This window comes from Cotesia typhae, unplaced genomic scaffold (assembly GCF_013202065.1).
Source record: "Cotesia typhae breed Kobodo isofemale line unplaced genomic scaffold, CoteBio_Ctyphae contig_122, whole genome shotgun sequence".
Classification (NCBI taxonomy): Eukaryota; Metazoa; Arthropoda; class Insecta; order Hymenoptera; family Braconidae; genus Cotesia; species Cotesia typhae.
Window position 1 is genome coordinate 924,508 of NW_027423714.1, and position 27,839 is coordinate 952,346.

Below are 27,839 nucleotides of genomic sequence, written 5' to 3' on the forward strand. Positions count from 1 at the left end.
AACATATAAAGATATACAAAGAGGGAGCTTCTAATTATGCACCCACAAAGTGTCGACTTTTATTTGATTTCCGCAATCCCGGTTAACTTTTTCCCTTTTGACTCGTTGATATGCCTAATTTCCAGGTGTTTTAGCTACTTGTGTGTACCTTTGGATTATTTTTATTGTAGACATTAACTCAATTCGGTAATTCTAAGCGTTTATTTGATAATATGATACGCTGAAAAAAAAAAAAACTTAATTTAACAGGAAAAATCTTGAAGCAAGAAAATTATTTTAACGAGTTTTTTTTATCGTGATTCCAAAAAATTATCTTTTTGAAATAACTTTTAAACTACTCTATCGATCAATTCCAAAAACTAATCAGCTTTTAACCTCAAAAAACCACATCGATCGTCATTGGTCCAGTCAAAATTGGTCGATTCATTCGTGAGTTATTGTTGTCCAAAAAAATTGAAAAAAAAATTTTTTTTTAGAATTTCTATGAAATTTATGGTCTAACCAATTCGCGCTCTAAAATCTCTTAAAAAGCTCAAAAAATTGCGTTGAATGCGACAAACTGCAAGAAAATCGGTCGATTCATTCAAAAGTTATTACGGTTTAAAAATTCAAAAAATAGTGTTATATGAAACTTCTATTAGACTTTTGAGCTTGGAGAGCTCAAAAGCATAAAATAGATATTTGTTTAAGCTCAGAGAGCTCAAAATGAATCAAAAATAATATTTTTGAACTTGAAGAGCTCAAAAACAAAATAAGTGAAATGTTGAACGCCTAGGTACAGAGTAGGGTGTGCCAAAATTCAATTTTCATGAAGAACCTTTTAAAATTAGAATTTTGAATTCCGATTTCGGCAGGAGCTGTGTTTGGGCATTTCCTAAGATATTTTGGGGTGAGACAATTTATTTGATTGTCATAGAATTTTTTAACACGAGTTTAGTTTGGATATTTCCGCTGAAATTTCAAATTTTGGTCGGAAGTGCCTAATTAAATCTCCTGTTAAAAATTTTATGAAAATCAAATAAATCGTCTAACCCCAAAATATCTTGGGAAATGCCTAAACACAGTTTCTGCTAAAAGCGGAACTCAGAATTCCAATTTTAAAAGGTTCTTCACGGAAATTGAATTTTGGCACACCCTAGTATAGAGTTAGCAGGAAGTTGCAGGGATAGCCTTTAGGATCAACCGTTTTCCTAATTTTTTTTAATGTATTACTAATCAAAAGAGTAGTGTAACATAAAAAAATAAAAATTTTCCGAGAAGAAATGAAAATAATATACACTCGTCGAGTTAATTAGTGTGATTGGTAGTGATTAATCTAAATCAAACTAACATGCTACAGTTCCGAGGGAAATCTCGGTAGATTGGTCGAGTAAAACAAAGGAAAAATAGAATCAATTTCTAATTCCGATGTGGATAATCTGCAAACGGGGTGATGGTATTGGATGGCATTGATAGTAGGACGTTAAGTGAGTGCTGTACTAATTGAGATGCTGTAATACACAGTTGAGTAGTAGCATCAACGGGTGGGCTCCTATTCCTGCTCCTGCTCCTGGGTTGTAGGTACTGCGACGACTGCGGCCCATAGTGGCAAACAATAACTATTTACTTAAGGCCACCCCTTCTGTTTGTGAATCCCTCTAGAGGGAACAGTAGACGAGAGCTGTAGTGAATAAGAGTGATAGAGTGTCTCTGAAACCACCGTTGGTTTTCAGTTTAGTTGCTACTCAGGACACCAACAGCAGTGCTCAGAATTATACACATTAAATTCAACGGTCTGATATCATAGGACTTTAAATTAAAGGACGTCGCATCAGTAGTTCTAGCCAAACAAACTCTGGCAAACGTTTATTTACTTACACGTCGACAAATTGAACCTCCTACTATAACTCAGTCTTGCTCTATCAAAATACTTACAAATATATATACGAGTACGCATGTTCATCTGCTCCTTTCGAAATGGATGCATTAATTTCGACTGCTCGTTGTGGATACGGTAACTCGGGTTATGAAATATATTTTATGCTTGGTTGATTTTCCTTACTTATCCAATTAGTTGTTACGGTAGTTGTTGCAGCGATATAGCTGGGCTTCTTGAGTTTAGCTTAGTCTAGGAAATGCAAGTTTTGGTTTATCCGACCACTGAAAGCTTGATGAGTCTTTTAGTGGCTTTTATTAAATATTTGTTTGCCGTTTATTTGACATTTATGATTATATTCTTACAAAGTTTATCAATCACGGTAAATCTAACATGTACCTTATCAAGAAAGTAACTCATTTGCACTGAAAAGTAAATTTTACTCTTGTTTTTTTAGGAAGGTACCGGCGGGTAATAAGGCCTGCGGGTTATACATACTGGAAATAGTTATACTATACTTGATAAAATTGGTATTAGAGATCAATCATCACTTAAATTGAGCAACAATACTTTTTAAGATGTTGATAAAAATTAGAACAATGATTTTAAATTATTAAATATAAAATTATAAAAAATGTTTACCATTTGCTCAAATCGTTTTTTTAGGATTTTTTCTGCGCTACTTTAGCATATGACAGATTATGAAATATAGAAGATAAGGAACGTCGTGTCAGGACTCTATTAACTTGTAGCAACATTTCTATGCTAGACACTTCTACTAGAGAAGTCTTTAGCGGAAGCGGTTATTTTAAATAGCATTTCTATCACTTAGGCCTTATTACCCGCGAGTACCTTATTTATTAAGAAATTCGAATTAATAAATAAGAACTTTTGGATCAGCAGAAAATTCTCTGGCAAGAGATTTTTACTTTAATTTTATGGTTAAGTTTCTTTAAGAGAAAAAATCTTGAGCTAAGAAAAATTTTTAAGAATTTTATCATTTTTAATCAAACAGAAATTTTCTTGACTGTTTTAACTCTTTTTCTGCTTGATAATCTTAATTATCTTGAAATCGACTTTTATTTCTTTCAACTACAAAAATATCAACACGATACAAAATTATAGGTGACCTAGTTATTCATACACTGATGAAAAATTATCGATAATTTTAGAACTAAGTAGAATTTATTTAAACCAAGAAAAATTTCTAGCTTGAAGAACTTTTTGATCGAATTCTTTATAAGTATTTTCGAGGTTTAAGATATTATTTTAATTGAGTTATGTTAATTTTAATATATACGTGTATATAAAAAAAATAATGATAGGTTGTGTGATGGATGGAAAAAGAACTAACTAAGAAAAATAGAGCGCTATTTGCTGTTGAAATTTTTCGCTTATATACAACCCTTGAATAAAGAATTTAGCCAAAAAGATGGATAAATAATAAATAAAAAAAAATAATAAAAATGAGATTACTAGTGATTTTCATGCGTCACAGGGATTTTTTTTTATAACCAATTCAAATAGTAAATGGAGTCATGAACGATCAACTGGCCTGCCGGTAGATCCAGCCTATAAACAAGAAAGCTCAAAAAGCGCAGGAATATATCTCGGAAATGACCGTAGGACGTTTCAAAGAGCGAGAAAATCTTCAATTCAAAATGTCCTGGATAAGCCGTTGAGCCAGGAGTTAAGGGACTGAGAAATAGGCAAGGGTGTAGTATTTATAACTAGAAAAGAAAAGTATGTACCCGATTTAGACTGGCGCAGCTTCTATTCCCGGAGCCGGCTGCTATTATCTACCAGTCGAGGATTGAGAGAAAAGAGAAGACAAGAGGAAAAAAACGACAGGTTGTAACATGCAAATTTGAACCTTAAGGGTTTTATGTCGAGATATCTCGGAATCATCTCCCCCTTTGGAAGTACCACTTTGAGATACCTAGCCCCTCTGGGGAGACGATCCCGGCCGATCTTATCCTCGGATCAAAAGTCTTCGCTGGGTTGAAAACACTCGAAAAAAGTGTGATTTTACTGCTACATTCTACATTTTCGATATATAATATATGACTAATACTTTTTACTGCGAACTCATGACCTCTAAACGATTACACAGATGTCTCATTTTCTGAAAAATTTCTTCGGGAAATAATTTATCAAATTATAATCTATGATTTGTTGGTAAAAACCAATTAAGAGTGAATTTATAACCAAACATTTAGAGTACAAACGTTATAAAGCAGAGATCTGAATAATAATTTTGATTATTACACTTCGATTATAAATTATTTACTAACATTTTCCCCGGTGCTTTTTATTAATGAATTTTCTGGTTTAATTTATACGCATCGTATATAACTACAGTATCACGTCATAACATAGTCCGAATATACAGAGAGTGTATATAATGTTGGGCAGTACTTTTATTGGACGCAAAAACCGGCGATCGGTGCACCAACAGATCGCTATCTAAATTGAATTGGTTTGCAACCTAGCGAGTTTGTTTTGCACTGCTTTTTAAAATATTACCAGTAGTTTTCAATTCTAAACCTATATGCACTCGTTTATTTTATCCACAATATTATATCTACTATTGACTCATTTTTAATTTTCGAACATACACGGTAATAGTTTTTATCATTTTGCTAACATATATATTTAATTATTTTTTTGTTCGAGCCATAAGTTCTAAATTTACATTATTATACTTACGTGATTTAATAAAGCTGTTACATTTTGTACTTGTCATTATTAGGCTTATTGCTTTGGCATATAAATTAAATAAATAAAAAAAAAAAAAATAAATAATGTGCAAAGCGAGGAATCTTACAAACTAGAATTTTCAAAATTTGCTTGTAAGGTTATATTTAGACTCACAATACCATCTCGTACGCTTTATCTATTCTAACTTTGACTTCGTATCGCAAATTCAAGCGTACCAAAATTTCTTATTTCACACACGTGAATCAAAAATAACTATAGGTACCCGCGGGTAATAAGGCTTAAGTGATAGAAATGCTATTTAAAAAAACCGCTTCCGCTAAAGACTTCTCTAGTAGAAGTGTCCGGCATATAAATGTCGCTACAAGTTTATAGAGTCCCAATATAACGTTCTCTGTCTTCTATATTTCATCATCCGTCATTTGCTAAAGTAGCGCAGAAGAATTCCTAAAAAACGATTTGAGTAAATGGTAAACATTTTTTATAATTTTATATTTAATAATTTAAAACCATTGTTCTAATTTTTATCAACATCTTAAAAAGTATTGTTGATCAATTTAAGTGATGATTGATCTCTAATACCAATTTTATCAAGTATAGTATAACTATTTCCAGTATGTATAACCCGCAGGCCTTATTACCCCACCGTAGTATAATAAGGCCTATTCGCAAGATTTTTGAAAAAATTTAATTTTGTGTTTGGTTATGGTGAAAATTACCATTACTCCATTATATTTTATGGCTAATGTATTAATTTAAAAATTAATGATACACTGTAATAATTAAATGCAATATTTTCGATTTTTTTCAAAATCTCCCTTAGCTCGGCCTTATTACCCGCCGATACCTTAGTTATTTAAAACTTTTTTTTCTTAACCCAAATTACTTATTATTTACCCATAAAAAAGAAATCTGCACAATTTTTACCTGAAAGTTAGCTGTAAATTTTTTTCCACCAATAAATAACGATAATATTTTATTCATAGATTTTTATGAAATCAATAACGTAACTCTATTTTTATTAAAGGAAAGGAAGGAATTTGCCGAAGGCAGGAGATCGATCATGTGAATTTTAAAATGAAAATAGTGTTACGGACAATAGGGGCTGTAAGTATTATGTGTAATATATAATAACTTGAGGTTTTAGAGTAGAAAGCAAGAGATGAAGAGAGATGAAGAGAGAGAGAGAGAGAGAGAGAGAGAGAGAGAGAGAGAGAGAGAGAGAGTAAGTTGTGGGTTTCTCTTGTCGGTAGTCGGGCGGCACTTGGGCCATTCATCATACGTAGAAGAGCGATATAGCACCAAGGGCGTGTGATTAGAATCAGTTACCCTTTACTTGTGCTATTGCTACTGAGCTATTGCTACTGGTATAATGATGATGCTGGTGCAGTGGTACCTACTCGAACGGTGACGGTGTCCCTGGCCTGGGTAACCCTTGATATCAACCGGCGGATATTCCCGTGGGTGCCATCTGCCCCTTGCAAGGGTCCTCTATATCTGGATGCCAACGTGTTATTTCATCCAGTCGGTGTATCGGTCTAGCTGAAACCGCTAAGAGAATAAGAGTACTGTAATATTCTAATATTGTTATTCTGTATACTCGGGCATTAGCTACTCCCGAATGTTGAGGTCCCGGTTCAAGAAGGGATGCAGAAAAATTAATAAGCCACTGTGTCACGACTCTATCATTGTCATTACGTAAGCCAAGTCCTGAGGGATTCGTGTAACTGGAGATTATGAGGGGGTAAGCGTATTGTACTGGCTTGCTGGATTTTGTATCGTCCTTGTATTTTGTATTGTATGGTGGGGTCGACTTCATTGATCGTAAAACAAAATTTGTAACCGAGTATTGAGATTGTGCTCAGTCAACCATTCAATTGGTTACGCTTAATAGTTCACATGTCTTTTCATTTTAATATTATGTTATTTTTAAGCATTAGTTGTTGAATCAACGAATTTTTCGAATTATTGTGATTAAAATCAACGATTTGGTAGTTAAAAAGAAGAAAATATGTGGTACGTATAAAATTTCTCTGTAGAAATCAATTTGATTCAAAAAAAATTTTCTCTTAAAAATTTTACTCAATGTTTTGAGATATTCAGTTCGACTCACTCAAGAATTCAGAAATTGAATCAAGAAACGATCTTTATTTCTTCCTTTTATGATTTCTTTTTTTTTTGGATTAAGACATTCGGTAACATTGATTCAAGATACTACCGACTTTTCAAAAAATATCTAAAATTAATTGTTCGCTAGCTTTACATTATTTTTTTACATGATTTATAAATTGTCGAAAATGTAATTAAGTGTAGTAAGATAAAAATGTTTCCATAAATCCTAATTAAATGACGTTATAAAAAGTAAAAAAAAAAATAATGTATATTTTATAATATCGTAGGTTTAACCTTTTTGTAAAAAGACGAATTAGCGATCATGCGCCCTTCATCAGAGATTTTCTACTACGTTGTTGGTCGAAAAATTAAATATGGACATATATACAAGATATCAGGTTACGCGGAAAGTAGAAAAAGGAAAAAATTACATTATAAATGGTAATACTTGTCGCTTCAAAATTAAAACTAAAAAAATTTTAAATTCTGATATAAAAAAAAATTATATATTGATTTATCAAATTTTGTGATATTGTCATAACAGAAAATTCTTTCATGGATCTCTTTTTAATGTTTTTTTTGCTATCTTGAATGAAGATACTTGTTCTTGCAAAGTACAAAATTTGAGGTCTATCAAGCTAGCATGGATTCGTCCATCATGCATTGACTTATTACTCAAACAACAAAATTTATTCGTAGTACTAAATTTGTTGCTTTTTAGTTGCTCTATTTAGAATATTGTTGCTTATTTAGATTTCTATAAATCAATAATAATATCCGTCCAAAATGGGTCTTACCGCTGCTAGCTTGACGACGCTAAAATTTCTTAAGGAAAATTAAGGAAAAAATTTATTCAAAATGAAGGTTGTAAAATTCTAAACGAAAAAAACAGATTGAAAATAGCTGTTTAGTTTGTGTTTGTTCGATTAAAATTGATAAAAAACTAAAATGAGATGGTCTTTTTGTATCTATGTATTCTTATAATTGAAATTCAGTTTATAAAACTTAATTTATCTTTCATTAGAATTACTTCGATGTCATGACCGAGTTTCACTAAAGATATGAAATAAAAAAAATAATTAGTCGTAAAAACAACTTGTTACTTGTTTTTAAAATCGCGTTAATTTCTTTGACTGTCTTTGTCTCGAGCATTAAGTGTCTGTTATCAACATATCACGTGGAACTAAATCATTACTCATAATAAAGTGTACTATTGTAATTAAGTTTCACGTGACAATTACGTTCTAAGAAAAATCCCCGAATTTTTGACCGTATAAATACTTAGGAAGAAGACTTTTATCGTCAAATAATAAACAACATCAAAAACTCTACTGCTATCAGTCTTCGGTTCTATTATTGTAAGTAATTTTTTAAGTTTTTTATTCTTCTTGTAAAAAAGTTTTTTGATTACCTATGTATCATTTTTGGTATGGCCGAATATGCCCATATATGGTCTGACATATAAATTGGCTATATCAGGGCTATATTTCATTTTCAACACTTTTTTTTTACTGAGTTTTTATTAATTCCAAATTTACAACTTCAATTGTTACCATCTGTTTAGTATAGGCAATAATTAGCTGTTCAACAAACATGTCAGCAAAACTTTTGATGCTGCTCCTAATTGGTTTGGCTTTGGTCGTAACCATCGACTGTTACTGCGTTATGGGAGAGCCCAAACATACTTGTGTGAGCTTGAATCAAAGTGTATGTACTTATATATTATGCATTAATTTTTGATAGTTACTTTAATGATTAATTATCTTTATAATTATTTTCTTTCTCTAGTGTAACAGTGGTAAGCGTTGCTGCTCCGGAACTTGTACTTATTGGAGCTGGTGGGTTAGAAATATATGCAAATAAAATTATAACCAGCCGCGAATCATATTTGTAAACAAGGATTCAAGACATTTGACTAAGGCAAATGTATTGTTTAATATTTTTTTTTATTTTGAATGAACAAACACAATCATTGGAAAAATTTTTTCTCATTTTTATTATTATTCTATTATCTTCGTTGTGAAATAGAAATTTACGTAAAAAAATTATTTTTCTTGACTTCAATTGTATCATGTAGCACGAATTTATAACAATAAGGCAATTGAAGTTATAAATGTATCCATCAATGGTGACCATGAGGTTATTTACATAATCAGTATAGCCTGCAAATTTTTCTGTTTCATTTGCTTTTATGATTTTGCTAAAAAATGATACTCTAACGGCTTCTGATGATTCTTCAAATAATGTTTTAATTACCCGTGTAAAAAAAAAATTTTTCAAAAAATTTTCACAGCTTGTATGTTCGGGTAGCTTAAATGGTAGACTAGCCGACATGTCATCGGAAGGTTCTGGGTTCAAGTCCCAGTTCGAGCATCCGAATTTTTTCTCGCATATTCTATAAAATTTGTCGATTAATCTAGACTCTGGATGTCTCAAAGCATTCTCGATTTTCTAATAGGGGTTCAGAAAATGTTCGTAGTTGTGTCACGTTTTGAAATTATAAGCTGTAAACATTTTTTTAACAATTTCTTTTCACACAAGTAGTCAGTCAAGTTTTTATGAAATTGATCGAAAGCTCGATAAATAAAATAAATTTATTTAATGTTTGACAGGCGGTGGATGTACGGAAGAAATGAAAAAATAAAGTGCGAAGTTTTTATTTTGTATTGGAAAAAATTTACATACTTTTTACAATAAGGAAATTATTTAACAAACACACAATTTATTTTGGATAGACGTTAACAAAATTTTTCGAAAAACATTGAATTGAATCTAGAAAGAAATAAATCTATTCGACATTTTCAATTTGACGGTTTAATTAGCAATTGGTCTAACTCTTTATTTTTTAGAGAATGATTTTTTAACATTTTGATGTAGCAATAGTCCAATTATAAATGATTTGAATGATCCAAATCAAAATATTATACCTCTATTAGATATTAAATTATTTTTTAAAGTGATAATAAATTTTGAACTTATTTTTTTTTCGAACAAATGCAAAATTCTTTAAAATGGAGTTAGTTCCATTTGCTAATTAGAACGTCGAATTATAAATTCAAATTTTAGATAACCTTAAGTAGAGCCTCCACAATGAGCATCGTTTCTTCTCTATAGAAGATTTCTAGAGTGCCTTTATAATTATTGGGTGGAAAAACATCTGGCAATTTGTCTTTTGATAATTTATAGCCGTCAAATTGATAAACACCCTATAAATAAATGTTCATTTATTAGCTGTAGCTCTTAATAACTACACATACAAAGTTTGGATTTAAATAACAAATAAGCTTCGACAGTGACTCGATAACATAATAATGTAATCACAGCCAAAAAACGGATTAGAACCTACAAAATGTTGAACGTTGAGAAAAATGAAAAAAATTTTTTTTTAATATTGGCAAAAAAAAATTTTTTTCTCGTTTTTACATTATCAAAATCGTATGGGTTAATTATTACATAAAATTTTTTTGGCTTTAATATCACAATATGCTCTTAGAATTTCATCAATTTATGATTCCAGATTTTGGTCAAGAGTTAAAAAGTTTTATAAAATATTTTACAACACCAGGAGGACAGTTGTCTATAGTAAATCCTAATGAGCGACACATCGGACCGACTATGATAGGTTCTGCTAAATAATCACAGAAATCCATCGTTACATCGATTCCGGTCTCCACAACATACTCACCCATGGATGCTCCTATTAACGTGAAACGGCCCTAAGAAATGGTCAATAAGTGGTCAATTGAGTCATGAGTGAAGAGCATTTTTTTTCAGTGTAGGTACATCAGAATCTAACTATTAAATTTTGATTAATTTTAGATCGCAACTATGGATAGGAAGCTTTATAAATAAAAGTATACCAATAAAGATAAGAAATAATTACTTCGATTCCTTCTGGTATCTGTTTTATAATTGAAAAGTTCAGGAAGAATAGGGTAAATGCAGTACAGAAAGCACAAGTCGGTCCACAGCCGCATGGAAAATAATGGAGATATGTGCAAAAATTTGAAAGTGCGATGAACAGAGATGTGATTATAAAAAAAAACGTTGATAATATGTGTGTTGATAATAATGTAGTCAGATGGATGCGCTGGGGTCCAATGGGTACAGTGTCCCCATAAAGACAGCAGCACAGTCACTGGGCGACGGCTGCCATCTACTCGGCCTTGTAAAAGTACGCCCAATATATACAAGTAAAAAGTGGATTATTATTGTTAATTTTCAGAAAAAATTACAATATTAAGAAATTAGAATAATTACTCATGAAAATTACCTGTGCGCTTAAGAACTGTAGTATAAAAATCAACAGTACTGTGAGTAGCATGGTTTCTGAAAAATTGATTCTATCGAACAACTGTTGAAAACTTGCAGTAATAGTTAGAATATGATTGCACTGTAAAAAATTTGCGGAGTGAACGCTTTCATTTTAGTACCCACATGCATTTTGATATATTTTTCATATATACATGTATATGATATATATAAATATATTAAAAATTGATGTAGATACTCAAATGAAAGGTCTTGGTGAGTGTAACATCGGGATGAGCTTATATCTTTAAAAATATTATTAGTTGACAAGATACAATGTCATTTCTTAACTATTGACATTTTCAAAGATATAAGCTCATCCTGATGTTACACTCATTAAGAGCTTTCATTTGAGTACCCACATGCATTTTTGATATATTTTTCATATATACATATTATATAATATATATAATATATATAAATATATGAAAAATTGATGTGGGTACTCAAATGAAAGGTCTCGGTGAGTGTAATGTCGGGGTGAGCTTATATTTTTAAAAATGTTAATAGCTCACGAGATGCAAGGTCATTTCTTAATTATGTATCGAGAGATAGAGTATTTTCGACTGCAGTCTAAATAGTAAATACTTATCATAATAAATTGGCTATTGGTGAGAATAATATGAAACCATGAAAAGGCACAACTCCAAGTCAAGACTTTTCCAACGATACCAAATTTAACCATAAAAACCCATTTCATCATATAAATACACTGGCCACAAAATTTTACTTATTCTTTTAATAATATAGATTATTATTATTATTATTTTGTTATTAAATGCTCAGGGGGGTTATCCCCGGAGTCCGATTCTCCGAGGGCCCAGCCTGAGCTCCATCCGTTACTGCTGGACCACTCTGCACAACAAGGCCGTTAGTGATCACAGCAGGCCAAAGTCATTTCCCTTAAGAGACGGAGAGAACCAACTATAACAGCCTTCTGCATCCTAACTGCCAAGAACTCAGTTTTTGATGAGCAAGCTGGAACTTTGGCAAGTGAGGATACAAAAGACTGTTTCATCCCTCCAAGGACGCCAACAATCAGGACGACAAGCTTGACACGGTAACCTGGGTAAAGTTTGCCAATTTCAAACAGGAGATCCTGATATATTTGTCTTTTGTGCTCTTCTTTGGCTGAGATGTTGTATTCAGCCGGGGCCGAGAACTCAAAGACATAAATGTCACGGGTGGCCTTGTCGAAGAGCACAATATCAGGTTTGTTGTGATCTATCCGCTATCTATATTAATATTATTATTATTATTATCTAAATTAATATTATTTTTTAATCTAAAAAATTGTATGAAAAATAGCAAGCTGCTAAATAAACAATTATTATTATTATTATTATTATTATTATTATTATTATTTGTTGATTTATAATAAATTATTTATAGTAAATTAATTTTGAGATTTTTTTGTAGAACGAAAATTCATCCTTATTTTATTTTTTTTAAAAACTCCGAACGCGGACGTTTTTCGGAGTGAAATCCGGAATCGATCCGGAATCACTCCGCAAACAAAAACTCCGGATTCACTACCTACGCGGAGTGATTAATCACTTCACTCCGGAACTCCGAGTGATGGGAGTGAAATGGGAGTGAAATTCACTCCCGATTCACTTTGGATTTTTTACAGTGTGTTTACAACTTATATATTAATAATAAAGAATTTGAGTCAGTAAGAATATTTTTTGTAAGTAAACTTTTGTTGCACTATATTCGGCGGAAAATCACCCGGCATCCCTTCTGTTATTGGTTCATAATTATCAATTCCATAAACACCCTAGAAAATAATCAAAAGTAAACGAAACATATAATAAACATTTATGAGTACGAATTATAATTAATAGCTCACAACATCAGGTGGACAATCATTTGGGTCGAATCCTATTGCTTGAAATAATGAACTTATCAATATAGGCTCTTCTACTAATTCACAAAAATCCATTGTTTTATCGATTCCAGTATCCACAACATACTCACCCATTGATGCTCCCATCAGCCATACGTGACCCTACAATTTAAATAAAAATTGGAAAATTACGAAAAAATATTTTTATCTAATAACTTTCTTTTTATTCGAACGTGATTTTTCAAGTTAAAGAGCGGATTGTTTTTAGGGATTGATCGGTCAAGCCGTTCAAAAGTTATAAGTGGTTTATACACACACAAATATATACGTACAAAAGGGAGACATGTTCGTAGAAATAGTCAGCAATGCTTACTTCACAGAAAGAACAAGATGACCCTTGATATCATCCCAAATTATACTCAGTGATATCTGTAGTGAAAAACAATTTCAATTAATAGCTTGTATAATCCAGATTATACTGAGTGATATCTGGATTATACTTAGTATAATCTCCGATTTTACTCAGTATTTTTTATAATTATACCTCGTAAGATTACACTAGATCTAATCCGAGATGATATCCTATATAATTTTAATTATACTCAGTAGAATCTTAGATTATACAATTTTTTCAAAAATTGTGATATTAAACTTTAATCTTTTTTAATTTATAAATATAAAAATTTTTTTGAAAATTCGTAAAATTTGTTAAAATTGTAATAATTAATTTATCTTTCAAATTGTCCATTTTTTTTGGAGTTTACCTATATGTTATTGGGCTTGTTTGTTTCTATCAGTGTCAATGTACTTATATTGCTGTTTTTGTTATATATATCAATAATTAATATTGTTATTGTGAAGTTATAATTTTTATCATTATATTTCGCTAAAGTGAACTGAAAGTATTTTTAAATAATTATGGCAGAAAGGGGTGTAGATAATATTGCCGGAACATCTAACAACCACGTGGGTAAAAGGTACGTTATAATTCATGTATTATATGCATGAGCATGTGCGATTTGTATTTATTAAATATTTAATAATTATCGATGTAGTTCATATAAATATATATTTGAGAATAACACATAAAATTAGATATTTAATCCAATTTAGACAATTTCTAACCTAACCAAAAATTAATTTTTTTTTTTCGATGTCTATAAATTCCTCCAGGTTATTATGATTTATTTTATGAATAATTTTTAAATATCATTAATTCAAGTCAATAATTCGATAATATTATCTGAAAAATCAACAATATTTCTTTATTATAATGATGATTATATATATAATAATGTTTTTATAAAATTTTCTTTCGAAAAGTTATTTTTTAGCATACTTAAATAATTTTCATGTACTATTTATTATTGTACGTAAAAGATTTAGTGACAATTATCTTTTTATAACCATATTTTGTTAGTTATTAAGATAATATTATATTTTAAATAAAAAATTAATTATAATAGTTTTAAAAAAATGTTTATAAAAAACATTTTTTTATCAATTTTCTTAAAGTTGGTTAAAATTTTTATAATTATGCATTTATAAATTTTCTAATTTTTTTTTTTACATTTTTTTACTTGGAAAAAATCTAAACCACCTCCAAAAACTCCAGCCGAGAAACAGCGAACTTACAGATTGAAAAAAAAAAATTAATGCAGGAAGCACATATGTGCTGCGAGATGTACTTTGCCTAACGGTAATCACATTGTTATAGTTTCGATTTACATTTCTGTTAATCAAAAGGTTAATGATGTAATAGATTTCATTTTTGAGGCATTATTGTCTTATACAGAAGGTGGATCAAAACTACTTGGAAAAGAATACCATTTACTGGCGCTCGTACTAAGCGGCGATTTTAATGTCGATCTTAGCAAAGATGACGGATTGAAATTAATACAATTTTTAAAATCTGAACTGAATTTAGATATTGTTTCTGATAGAGCAATGGGGACAACGAGGTATGGTACAACCATTGATGCGGTATTTTCGAGATTCGTGAACCACGTATCTACCAACGTCCATGTGTCTTATTTTAGATACCATAAACCACTTGTCACTGTAATTAAAAATGAAAGTAATGTTGATCTAATTAATATTGAAAAATAATATTTAAAAAATAAATGATAATTGTCAGATAATAATAATTACATAATTTATCAACATTCCTAATAAAATATTTGTGCACATCTGAAATTGACTATTGTGAAAAGTTTAATATAAAATATTTCGCCGATTAGTTATAATAAATGTATATAAAATGAATAAATATATATTTATATATGTATATTATTTTCATTAATTTGTTAATTTACCCTTTCATATGGTATTAATCTTATTTTCAGTTGGATGAACTCTTTTTGCGTATGTTTAGACAATCGTACTTAAGGAGTAAACTCCAGTCGTGCGTCGGAGCTGACACACACAATTTTTTTATGTATTTTTCAGAAATGCAATGCGAAATGTATGTAATGAAATCCATATATAGAAAATATTAATGGAGCATTTAAGCACAATTTTTCCGATAATTTGAGGTTGAAAAATTTTTGGCAAATATTTTCAAGTGGACTCAACCATTTTTATTTTTATTTTTTGAACGAAATTTCTATTTGATTTTATTGACATATTTTTTTTTCATCACTGAGTATAATTTGGGATGATATCCAGTGTCATCTTGTTCTTTCCGTGTAGAACCCTGAAATGTGAACACTGACAAAAATTCGATTTTCAAAAACTGGGGTTAAACCAATAACTTTTTGATTTTTGAAAATCTTTGATTTTCATAGCGAGAAGTTTAAAAAAACTGTTTGTTATTGCTTAATGAAAATGATTAATTACTGAAGCCGCTGATGGAAACTTCTTTATTATTGTCAAGTTAATAAATATTTTGAAATTATTGTCTACATAAACATCAGGTACGTTTAAATATTCCTCGTTGTATTCTGGAATGGTCACATCTTGTATAATCAAGTCATATGTTCCCTACAAATCAATAACATTAAAAATAATTAATGATAAACACACGGAAAAAAGTAAACTGTAATAAATGATAGTCGAGTTGTAATAAATAATGATCAACTGATAAAAATTACCATTTCAAACAGTAAAATCGTGATTTTACTAGTCACTATGTAATATTTATTATTTAAAAGCTACAATTTATTGTTTACACGCTAAAAAATACTATTTCAAACAGTAATAATCGCTATGTGAAAGTCGAAAATGTTAAAGTATAATAATTAAGAACTTTGACTTTGATATTTATAATTTCGTATGTAAAAAATGATCGTATGATATTTAAAAAATATAAACTACAGTTAGTAAATTTTTATATAAGCAACGTCAATATTTACAAAGTAAAATGGTAAATTTTAAACGCAACGCTAAAGATGGAACTGTAATTATTGATGTGCTTCGAAGGGTAAAATATACATTTTAAAAGTAGAATTTTTACTGTTTCAAACGTTAAATTCTCCCAGAGTGTAGGACCTTCCCCTTCTCCTTATTTGTAACGTTAGTGCTCTTGCAGAGCACTAGCATGTACTACAGTCGAATCGCGTTATGAGTCCGGCTTATTTTCTTTGTTTTTGAACCAGACTCGCGTTAATAAGAGAGAAACACAAGGAGGGCTTATAATGCGACTCGACTGTATTTTTTTTGCCAATGCGCATGACTTTTTTAACACGTGTTGGACAGCACCGATTTCAACACTGCCAAAATAGTCAGAAATACGTGGTTAATAAAACTTCTGACAAAAATGACCCTCCAACGTTCTTATAGCGTTGCGGTTAGGTGATAGTCTCGCGTGCGTTAAGGTTACTATTCGAAACTCGGTTAGGGCAATATTTTTCTGAATTTATTTTTAAGGCAAGCGTAAGACTTCTTCACAATGAATGAATGCAAATGTGATTGAAATCTTATCCCCTCCTCCAGCTCCTCTAAAAACTCCGAAAATAAAAATGTAAAAAAAAAAATATTAATTAAACAAAAAAAAAAAAAAAAAAAGACAAAATAAAAAAAAATGTTTTTATTTATAGTTTTTTTTTATTGTTAATTTTTTTGTTAATCCCGATAGCAAATTTAATAAATTATATCCGAAAATAATATTTAAAACTATAAAATTTAAATAGTCAGGGTTGTTATTTACTATTATTATTTTTAAAAATTACTTGGCGTGATATAAAATACATATTAAAATGACGATTTTTACTGTTTGAAACTGTAAAATTTATAAAACCACTGTTGTTATTTACTATAGTCATAGTCATAATTTACTCGGTATGATAGTATAGACTACACATCGAAATGGCAATTTTTACTGTTTGAAACTGTAATTTTTAAAGTTGAAAGAGTCGTTATTTACTATAGTGACCGCTACTAATCACTTATTTTGGATATTAAATTATAAATTGTGGCTTTTATACTTTCTACATTTAGATTTGTAATATTTACATTTTTGCCACTCCGATGTCCACTGTACAGTTTGAAACTGTAAAAAGTAACCGAAATCCGAGTGAATTTTACAGTTTACTTTTTTCCGTGGAATAAATCGGTCTTACTATTAAATATTTGGGAGCTAAGTTCTAAATCATACATATTACCTGTACGCTCAAGAGCTGAAATGTAAGAACAATTAATACACTAGATAACATGCTACTTAAACGAATCGGTAAAATCAACTAGAGTAAACTGGAACTTAATTTATTTTAGTTTATTTTAGAAGCGTTATGGAATATATATTTAAGTGAATTCAAATTTATATGAGTTAATACACGCAAAGCGAGCCGTTGTCATTCTATCAATTATTTTTATTGTCGACTTATTCCGTGTGAATACGTTATCAAACAGATCAATCGCTTTATAATTTCCGCACAAAAAGGTAATCCGCCCACTCAACAATAACAATCTTATTGAAAGATTCTGAACTTCATAAAAAATAATTACACGGAAGATCTTTAATTATTAAAAAAATAACATAGCTCAATATAAAGTAATTTTTTTTAATTTCGATACTATCAATTCAGTTGAATTGAATTCATTACAACATGGTAGAGTTGTTATTAATGAAAGAATTTTATGATATGATCGTAAATAACCTGATCTATCGATACACCGCATGAGTTGGTGGCATGATTGTCTTGTATATCATCATATCGAGTTATACATAAAGATATAAAAATAAAAAAATAATCTTAAGATTTTTTCTAAGGCTTCACTCGAGCCGAGACAAGACAAGACTTGGAAAGTCTTGATCTCGAAATTTTAAATCGTGTCTTGATTTTGACTTTAAAATTTAAGTCTTGTACCCCAGTAGAAATGATATCGAGTTTTTAGCCAATAACTGGCCAGTGTAATATCGAATTTCTGTCTAGTAACTAGCCAGTTTTACTAGAGATTTAGTAAAAAATGGCGGCTTTAGTGAAACTGTCAATGTTGAATATTGAGGTTATCAACGGTTATAAAAATTGTCAAATAAAATAAAAATAATGTTCAATAAACGATGTGATATAAATGTTTCATTTATATTTATTTATATTATAAAATAAATAACATCATTAGACTAATATAATGATTATAATAAATCTAACAATAAAGTAATAAAATAGGGGGTGGGGGGGCCCCCTAAGAAAAAATGTTGAAATCCTAAATGCTTTTTTCTGGTTTTACTTTTTTTTAGTCCCTTACCAAGTATTTGACCTTAATTTGCTCAGTTCATTTGATTTTCTATGAAATATATAGTTTTTTAACAAAAAATGTAGTAAATATAGCTTTTAATTAACTCGTGACCTAGTTTGTCCTTTATATATTTACCTCCCAAACCCTTTGAGTGTCGAAAATGTTGGGGGCCCATTTTGCCTCTCCCCTCCCCTAATTATTTTTAATTGGAGAAAACTAAAAAAATATTTATCTAGATTTTTAACAACTTCTCTAAGGAACAATCTGCAATATTTGATTTTATCGCCCACAGTCACAATTCATTTATTCTTCTGAATTTATTTCGATTAATTTTTAAATGTTTTTTTTTTTTTTTTTTTTTTTTTACGATCCTATTCTTTCGACGACGTGAGTTTCAGGATGGCCCGCTGCCCTGAGGAGGAGGTAAGGTCGAGCTGGAGTCGTAGTATTAATTAATTGGAGATTATCCTCCTGGCGCCCTGTTAATTTTTTCAAGTATGCCAAAATGCAATATAGACGATGAGCCTGGCTTGGTAAATACCCGGGTCAGGTAAAACCCCGATATAACATATTAGACAATATCAGACCGTTATTGACATATCAGGTAAATATGTATGCACTTGAAGTTTTAAGACTCAAGATTTTATAGGTAATTTACGAATTAGTATAAATTTATTGGTATAAATTAATTTAAACATTCTTTTTAAAATAGATTGAACTAATGTATAAATTGTGGATAATTATTAAACTATGAATTCCTTAGGATTTCCGAGCGGAATCGTCGGGAGAATTCCATACTTTTTTTATAGGAGTTACTTACTGTCTTAAGAGAGGGTAAAATGGATGTTACTTCAGGTTTTCGGGACGGTACTCATTTTGATTTTCAAATACGAAGTATCAGAATATACAGGATTTCAAGTAATAGTTTTGGTTTGGATGAACGTTGTAGAGGTTGTAGAGGACATAATTCAAATATCTTGGAATGATATATCCACTGATGTATTGTTGATAATTTATTTCCGTGATCAAATATTATCACAATAAAAATAGAAATGATGACAAAAATTCGGTTATGCAAAATTTTTGATCCTCAATTATTTGAGCCAAAATATTTATATTAAAGGAAAGCCAAGAACAATACATTTGATTAAGAAATAGAAGTGATTCAAAGGACGTCTGATGCTACAAAAAATAATTGCAAATAGTTCGTAAGGATTACGTAACCTTGCTGAATATATCGAAGATTAGTAAACTCTGATCCTCATAAAATATGTCAAGGACAACTTTATAATTGTTAGGCATAAAATCATCAGGTAGCTGCTCCATTGGTATTTGATAACCTTCAAGTCCATAAACGCCCTGAAAAATAATTTAAATATAAGAAATAAAATTTTATCAACAAAAAAACGTGCAGGCTTTGGCATCACAAATCGATAAAATTTTTGAAATTTAATTTCTGTAACTCTTTGTAAACTTATTTGATTTATGATATCATAATTTACTGATAATTTCTGTAACTTATAATCTCTGTAACTTGTAATATCTTACAACACCAGGTGGGCAGTTATTTGCATTAAATCCTATAGCCGTAAAAAATGGGCTTATAAGTATAGGTTCTTCTAAAGAATCACAGAAATCCATTGTTACATCGATTCCAATGTCTATGACATATTCACCCATCCATGCTCCCTTTATTGAGAATCTTCCCTAAAAATCATACACTGTAGAAAATTTTTGTGTAAAAATGAACCGCGAGAACAGTACACTTTTTAAATTTATCGATTTTTATAACGAAAAGTTAAAAACTAATTAAACTGATTATTAAACGAATAAAAAATGAACAAAAATTAATTACCTCAACACCTATAGGGGTCTGTTTTATTATTGTAAGGTTAGTATTTACTACGTTTGAATCGTCCACATAAAAATCAGATTCTGTAAAATACTCTGGACTGTAAACAGAAACGACTATGTCTTCAATTATTAAATCGTATGATGTCTAAAACATTAATAAAAAAAAAATTATCTGTAACAAGAAATCATTATTGAAAAATTTTGCATGTTCAGAAGTATAACTTTAATTTATAAAATACCTCTGCTCTTAAAGACTGGAGAAACCAACAGTATGGCAGATAACTTGATTTTCACAACAGTTGTCATATCTAACAAAGTAGTTGAAAGCTTGAAGTAATAGGTTGATTAATGTTTACTGCAAAAAAGTATTCAAATAACAAGAACTCAACTAAAATAATAATGTTGTGCAACTAATTTTACTCATAAAATATGATTATGTAAGAGCGCAATGAATAAAAATTAAATCCGATGCTTATCAATATTACAATCATTTTTATGTTTTATAATAATAGATAATGATCTTCCATTGGTAGTTGTCTCTAATATAATACACGGAAAAAAGTAAACTGTAAAATTCACTCAGATTCCGGTTACTTTTTACAGTTTCAAACTGTACAGTGGACATCGGGGTGGCAAAAATGTAAATATTACAAATCTAAATGTAGAAAGTATAAAAGCCACAATTTATGATTTAATATCCAAAATAAGTGATTAGTAGCGGTCACTATAGTAAATAACGACTCTTTCATCTTTAAAAATTACAGTTTCAAACAGTAAAAATTGCCATTTCAATGTGTAGTCTATACTATCATACCGAGTAAATTATGACTATGACTATAGTAAATAACAACAGTGGTTTTATAAATTTTACAGTTTCAAACAGTAAAAATCGTCATATTAATATGTATTTTATATCACGCCAAGTAATTTTTAAAAATAATAATAGTAAATAACAACCCTGACTATTTAAATATTATAGTTTTAAATATTATTTTCGGATATAATTTATTAAATTTGCTATCGGGATTAAATAAAAAATTAACAATAAAAAAAAACTATAAATAAAAACATTTTTTTTTATTTTGTCTTTTTTTTGGTTTTTTTTTTTGTTTAATTAATATTTTTTTTTTTTTACATTTTTTATTTTCGGAGTTTTTTAGAGGAGCTGGAGGAGGGGATAAGATTTCAATCACATTTGCATTCATTCATTGTGAAGAAGTCTTACGCTTGCCTTAAAAATAAATTCAGAAAAATATTGCCCTAACCGAGTTTCGAATAGTAACCTTAACGCACGCGAGACTATCACCTAACCGCAACGCTATAAGAACGTTGGAGTGTCATTTTTGTCAGAAGTTTTATTAACCACGTATTTCTGACTATTTTGGCAGTGTTGAAATCGGTGCTGTCCAACACGTGTTAAAAAAGTCATGCGCATTGGCAAAAAAAATACAATCGAGTCGCATTAAAAGCCCTCCTTGTGTTTCTCTCTTATTAACGCGAGTCTGGTTCAAAAACAAAGAAAATAAGCCGGACTCATAACGCGATTCGACTGTAGTACATGCTAATGCTCTGCAAGAGCACTAACGTTACAAATAAGGAGAAGGGGAAGGTCCTACACTCTGGGAGAATTTAACGTTTGAAACAGTAAAAATTCTACTTTTAAAATGTATATTTTACCCTTCGAAGCACATCAATAATTACAGTTCCATCTTTAGCGTTGCGTTTAAAATTTACCATTTTACTTTGTAAATATTGACGTTGCTTATATAAAAATTTACTAGTTGTAGTTTATATTTTTTAAATATCATACGATCATTTTTTACATACGAAATTATAAATATCAAAGTTAAAGTTCTTAATTATTATACTTTAAGATTTTCGACTTTCACATAGCGATTATTACTGTTTGAAATAGTATTTTTTAACGTGTAAACAATAAATTGTAGCATTTAAATAATAAATATTACATAGTGACTAGTAAAATCACGATTTTACTGTTTGAAATGGTAATTTTTATCAGTTGATCATTACTTATTACAACTCGACTATCATTTATTACATTTTACTTTTTTCCGTGTACGAATTCTGAAGTAATTGGGAATACCCCTTTTATCAGGCTTAATGAGAACTGTTATTGATTTTGATTAATCTATATTTATTAAGATATGTCATTTTTTTTCCGACTTTATCAGCTAGGTGCCATGATTTTTTTCGTTCTTAAGAAACTATTTTTTGCAAAACCATAGTTATACACTCAAACACACAAACAGTAGGGTACTTAGAAAAAAATATAGACAAAGATTTGCAAAAAATCGGAAAGTAGACAAATTATTTATGTCATCATTTATTATCAATAATCATAATAAAAATAGAAATGTTGACCAGACTTAGGTTATTAAAATTTTTGATATTTTATTTGAGACCAAATACATATATATTATAGGAAAGATAAAAATGATAAATTTCATCTACAGAACGAAGTGATTCAAGCTACGTCTGATGCAGGAAAAATTGATTAGAATCAATTATTCGACAATTTCAAAATTACACAATCATGGCGAATACATGCATAACTCATAGTTCATGTTCTTAATAAAATATTTTGTATTGTCGCAAACTCTCCACTAAGGAGAATTTCCGTAATTCTTCTATATGTAGTTGATTAGTTAGGAATTGGTTCAGGATCTATCTGTTTAAAATAAAAGACTCGGTGTTGGGGTGAATAATTGTGATTAATTTATTCCCCAAGAGGAGAAAACTCTAGCAATTGCTAGAGAAAAACTCCTCGAAGATATTACAGTTGAGATATATGTGAATGAATATGTGTGTTGATATGAATGTATATATGTTTGCACTGCTGTGCAATGAGGGGTGAGAATAGATCTCAGCCACCGTTAGGTTATTGTGGTTAACCGTCAACCGTTAATATCTCAGTAGAGATGTAAAATGTAATTATGATCAGAAAGGATCGTGTGTTTGTAATCGGAAGAGAATTGACTGTGTGTTTAGAATGGTTTGAAAGAACCAGTAGGTTCAAGTATTGAATTTGATCGCTGGGATCGAGTTGTGTTATAAGTTTAATCGCTGGGATCGAATCCTTGATCGCTGGGATCAAGTGTGTTATAAATTTGATCGCTGGGATCGAATCCTTGATCAGTGGGATCAAGTTATGTTATGATCCGAGAGGATCGAATTAATTTTGATTTAAATGATTTGAATATTTTGTTTAAATTAGTAGTTGAATATAGTTTACTAATTTACGCGAGAATTTACTATTTAATTTAAATTATTTTCTGAATAACTCAACAAATTATTAAATATATGAATTTATTAATGTACTTGTTTCTTGTAAATTTGATTTGAATTTAACAATTAACACGATTAAATTTAATTAAATAAAGCACATCAATGAAGTTAAGTTAATAATTACGATTTGACTAAATTCAATTAACACTTGCAAAATATAACTAATTAACAATGATTTTAATTATAATTGAATATTATGAAACTGAATTGAAGATTCTTGACAAACTTTTAACAATGATAATTTATTGCGTCTAATTTATCACGCGATTGAAGACAATGGCCGCGATGCTAAACGCTAAGTACGACGTACTTTTTATTAGCGTCTTAAATATTTTACCACGAATTTATGTTAAGTTTAAAATTATTGTACAAATGTCGAATCAATGAATTTAATTAAGTATGAGAACTGATAATTAATTACGTTAGCAAATAATAAAACACAATGGAATAATTTCTTTGTCAGAGAGAAAGCAGGTATATTGCACTAGTCACTAGTCCCAGTACAACTGCCGCTCATGGCGTCCCCACCGGCCTCGTTCCCCGGGCTCCCGGTCTTCTTCCCGCTAAATCATGGGGCGCATGTGCAGCCGCCATTTGACATCGCGTTCATAAGAACGATCATAGAAATTGCCATGAGAATGACCCATGTTAGATATTAAGTATAGGTGTTTAAAGTTTGAATACACTCATGAGAGCGCTTTAGTCAATCTCTTTTGTACCGACATCAAACATATTTAAATAAAACATTCCTACAAAACTTCGAGTCCATAGAAACTATTGTTAGGAAATGAGAATTGTCCATTATTAATTGCCCCCGCAAGTCATTTTGAACTTGGAATTTGATAAAATCCATTTTAGATGAACTTGACGTCTTACAAAAAGATTCCAACCAAATTTGGAATTTGTAGAAATGATAGTTTTATGAATATAAAAGATTGAATCAAGTCAAAAAGTAATTGAGAGAAAATTTTTATTCTACTTTCTTCTTTTGGTACTCAAAAAACGACGAGAATTCAAAAAGTACGAATATAAACATCAGTACAAAGTAATAATAAATTAAAGAGCCAATTTTTTTTTAAACGAAACATAATTAAACAAGTACAAATTTTTGCACATAATATAATTATTTATAAAAAAAAAATTTATTTTCAACATATATTATTAAGGTAGTTGTCATGGTTAAGCTATAGCGTCTGAAAATTCTAAATTTTTGTATACTTATTAAACAGATAATGATACAATTACTCTTAACATTTGAAGTCGATTGACCAAATATAACTCAAGATAAATTCAATTAAAAATTGGATATTTAACATTGATTGCATACGTTTTCTGCAACTTTGTACCAGTTTCTCAGTTAAAAAAAAAAAACTAATTGCCGGAAATTAAAAAAAAAAACAAACAATCTTCTAATTTATTTGTTGTGAGTTTGAAAAAAAAAATCAAAAAAAGTTTTTGAACGTCTAATTATTTATAAATAACGGATTAAAGTTCAATTTATGAAAAAATTTATATAGGTTTCGTCTTTATGGATACTGTCTTGCGTAAAAATTATGGATTACTTAACTACAAGTTCATATACTTTTGCGGCGCATATAATCTTTAATTTTCTGACAATATTGTACCATGACAACTACCTTAATAGATTGTCTTTTATAATTAGTTGACAACGGTGGGAAATACTTGTATATGTAGTAATTCTTCTTCTTCATATAAGATTTCTAGAGTCACTCTGTATTGATTAGGCGGAAAGTCATCTGGCAATGTGTCCATTCTTAACCTATAGCCATTAGTTCCGTAAACACCCTAAAAAAATTTTAATGTTATAGTTCTTTACTATTCCGTTTTTATCAAGAAATAATTATATTAATTAGAATCTTACAACGTCGGGTGGGCAATTATCTGGATCAAATCCCAACGCTGCAAAAAATGGGCCTATCATAATTGGTTCATTGAACATGTCACATAAATTTAGTGTTACATCGATTCCGGTATCGATCACATATTCGCCCATCGACGCTCCCACCAATGCAAAGTGCCCCTAAAAAAAAAAAAAAAAAAAATTTCAAGTCTTTTCTTGGACGATGGAGTTTTAAACAATGACAAAAAATTCCAAAAAATTGATACTTAGGGAGGAATTGATGCTTAGAACTTTTTTTTTTGAGTGATTTTCGAAGAAGCTTTTAATATATGCGGAATATATATGGTTGATTGTAACCATAAAAACGGTTTATACATAGTTGTAAATATTGTGAAATTTTCAACAAATTTCCGTACCAAAATTAATCGCAGACCATAATCAATATATGCTATTTGTATACCAAATTTTAAAATGATAAGTTAAAACCTTTTTAAGCTAGAGTGTATACAAATTCAAAAGCAGTCGTTCCGAAAAAAAAAAAGATTACCCACTTAATCAATCATAAAATTTGAATGAATCAAAATTTTAGGAATATATTTTTGAATATTTTCCCAATCAATTTATAAAATAAATAAAAATGAATTTTTTGAGTTGTTTAAATTTAATTACTATCTTCTCCCTATTTATTAGTTGATGATACATTTTTCCAAATCAATAATAATAATAAAAGCAGTGAAATTATTGATAACGAAAAAAGTAATTACTTGAGCTGCCGTTGGAGGTCGTTTTATTAATGAAACATTAACAACTATTGCGTTAGTATCATCAACGTAAGCATCAGGTTCGGTGAAATATTCCTTGCTATATGCAACAATAACCACATCTTCTATGAGTATATCGTATGCACCCTAAAAACAAATAATAGCAAAAATTTAACAGTCCTTAAGCTGTGAAAAATTGTAAAATGGATAGTTTATAATTTATTTAAGAACATAATGGACAGTCTGATGTCGGTAGTTTAGTCTGGACCAGTGACAACAAATGCCAATTTAATATATCGATTTGTTTATTCTAAATACATGTAAAATGCACTGAAGGAGGTTGAGGTTGATTCATAAAGAACTAGGAACTCCGAAAAAACACTTTTTTCGGTTTTTTTTCGTTCATGATATCTCTCGAACGAATCAACCGATTTTGACCGGATTAATTAATTTAATTGGTATTTCTAGCGAAAGTTTTTTTGATTTTACATGCACAAAATTTCTTAAGAATCATTATAAGAAATATACATATAAACAACGCGGAACACTTAAATAAAAATTTTGTTTTTGTCTAAAAACTTGATACGTGGATATTTTCAGAAAAAAGTATTTTTTGACTCAAACATTCCGAAAGATCGGAGTATTGGATATTTCTTACAGTATACATACATACTATAAATAATTATAAAAAGAATGAATACCTGTGTGCTCAAAAATTGAGATGCAAAGACAGTCAGTATCCAAAAAAACATATTTTTAAAGCAATCAATCGTAATATCAAAGAATTTACGCAACAACTTATCTAATGAAGTCTAGAAATTCGTAATGCAGCGGTCAAATGATAAAATACTCTTGAAACAGTAATCCGATGTTTTTCTGTCGATGATATTTATGTGACTTTATCGCGCAAGGGCACAAAAGAAGTATGATTATTTTTTATCAATATTGCAATCATTTCCGCATAATCTGTTGAATTATTGCTATATAGATACTATCACAAGATTCAGAAGTTAGGTAACGTATAATTATAATTGCAATAATTGATTAATCTAAAAATATGATGAGTAGATGGCATGATATTCTGTAATAAATGTGCGACATCTCTAATTAGTTTCCAGATCTGAAAAATTTAGTCATTCGAATAAATCTTCATCATCGTAAATTGATATTTCTTCAGCAATAGTCATTAATGATTTATACAATAGAAAAATTGAAGAAAATTTTGTACCGAGCATACTATTATTTTAAAGGAATATTTATAGTTTAATTTGGTATTATCAAAAAAGTTTGCTGAGAATTTGTGACTTTTCATGGTTTTATATATTTTTCAGTGATAGTCAATTACTTATGTTAAGTAAAGGCTGGCAATAGCCTAATCGAGCCAGTTCCTGCATCTTGAAAGAGTGAGACCCGGGTTCGATTCAAGCACGCACCAATATTTTCCAGTGATTATAAGTAAAATAAAAATATATGCGTTACATTGCCAGCCTCTGTACCAACTGAGTTTTCTGTGGTTTTCCCATATAGTTATAGAGG

At 29.8% G+C, this 27,839-nt stretch overlaps 1 protein-coding gene across 1 annotated transcript; it reads right to left on the reverse strand.

The window, feature by feature from the left end:
• Nucleotides 1-24,503: 24,503 nt before the first annotated feature.
• On the reverse strand, nt 24,504-27,130 carry LOC141533146 (uncharacterized). Its single transcript, XM_074251853.1, has 4 exons — nt 27,005-27,130; nt 26,307-26,450; nt 25,564-25,722; nt 24,504-25,487 (listed from the first exon to the last, which is right to left on the reverse strand). Exons 1-4 carry the CDS (start codon nt 27,053-27,055, stop codon nt 25,341-25,343), a joined length of 501 nt encoding a protein of 166 aa, XP_074107954.1. The 5' UTR covers nt 27,056-27,130; the 3' UTR covers nt 24,504-25,340.
• Between the last annotated feature and the right edge of the window lie 709 nt (nt 27,131-27,839).

What these genes read in the sequence shown, in the direction of transcription:
- LOC141533146 (XM_074251853.1), bottom strand. Translation starts at nt 27,055, where the DNA reads ATGTTTTTTTGGATACTGACTGTCTTTGCATCTCAATTTTTGAGCACA. An exon ending in GACCTCCAACGGCAGCTCAA is followed by an intron (nt 25,723 to 26,306) that starts GTAATTACTTTT and finishes TTTTTTTTTTAG; the next exon opens with GGGCACTTTGCATTGGTGGG. An exon ending in ATAATTGCCCACCCGACGTT is followed by an intron (nt 25,488 to 25,563) that starts GTAAGATTCTAA and finishes AAATTTTTTTAG; the next exon opens with GGTGTTTACGGAACTAATGG.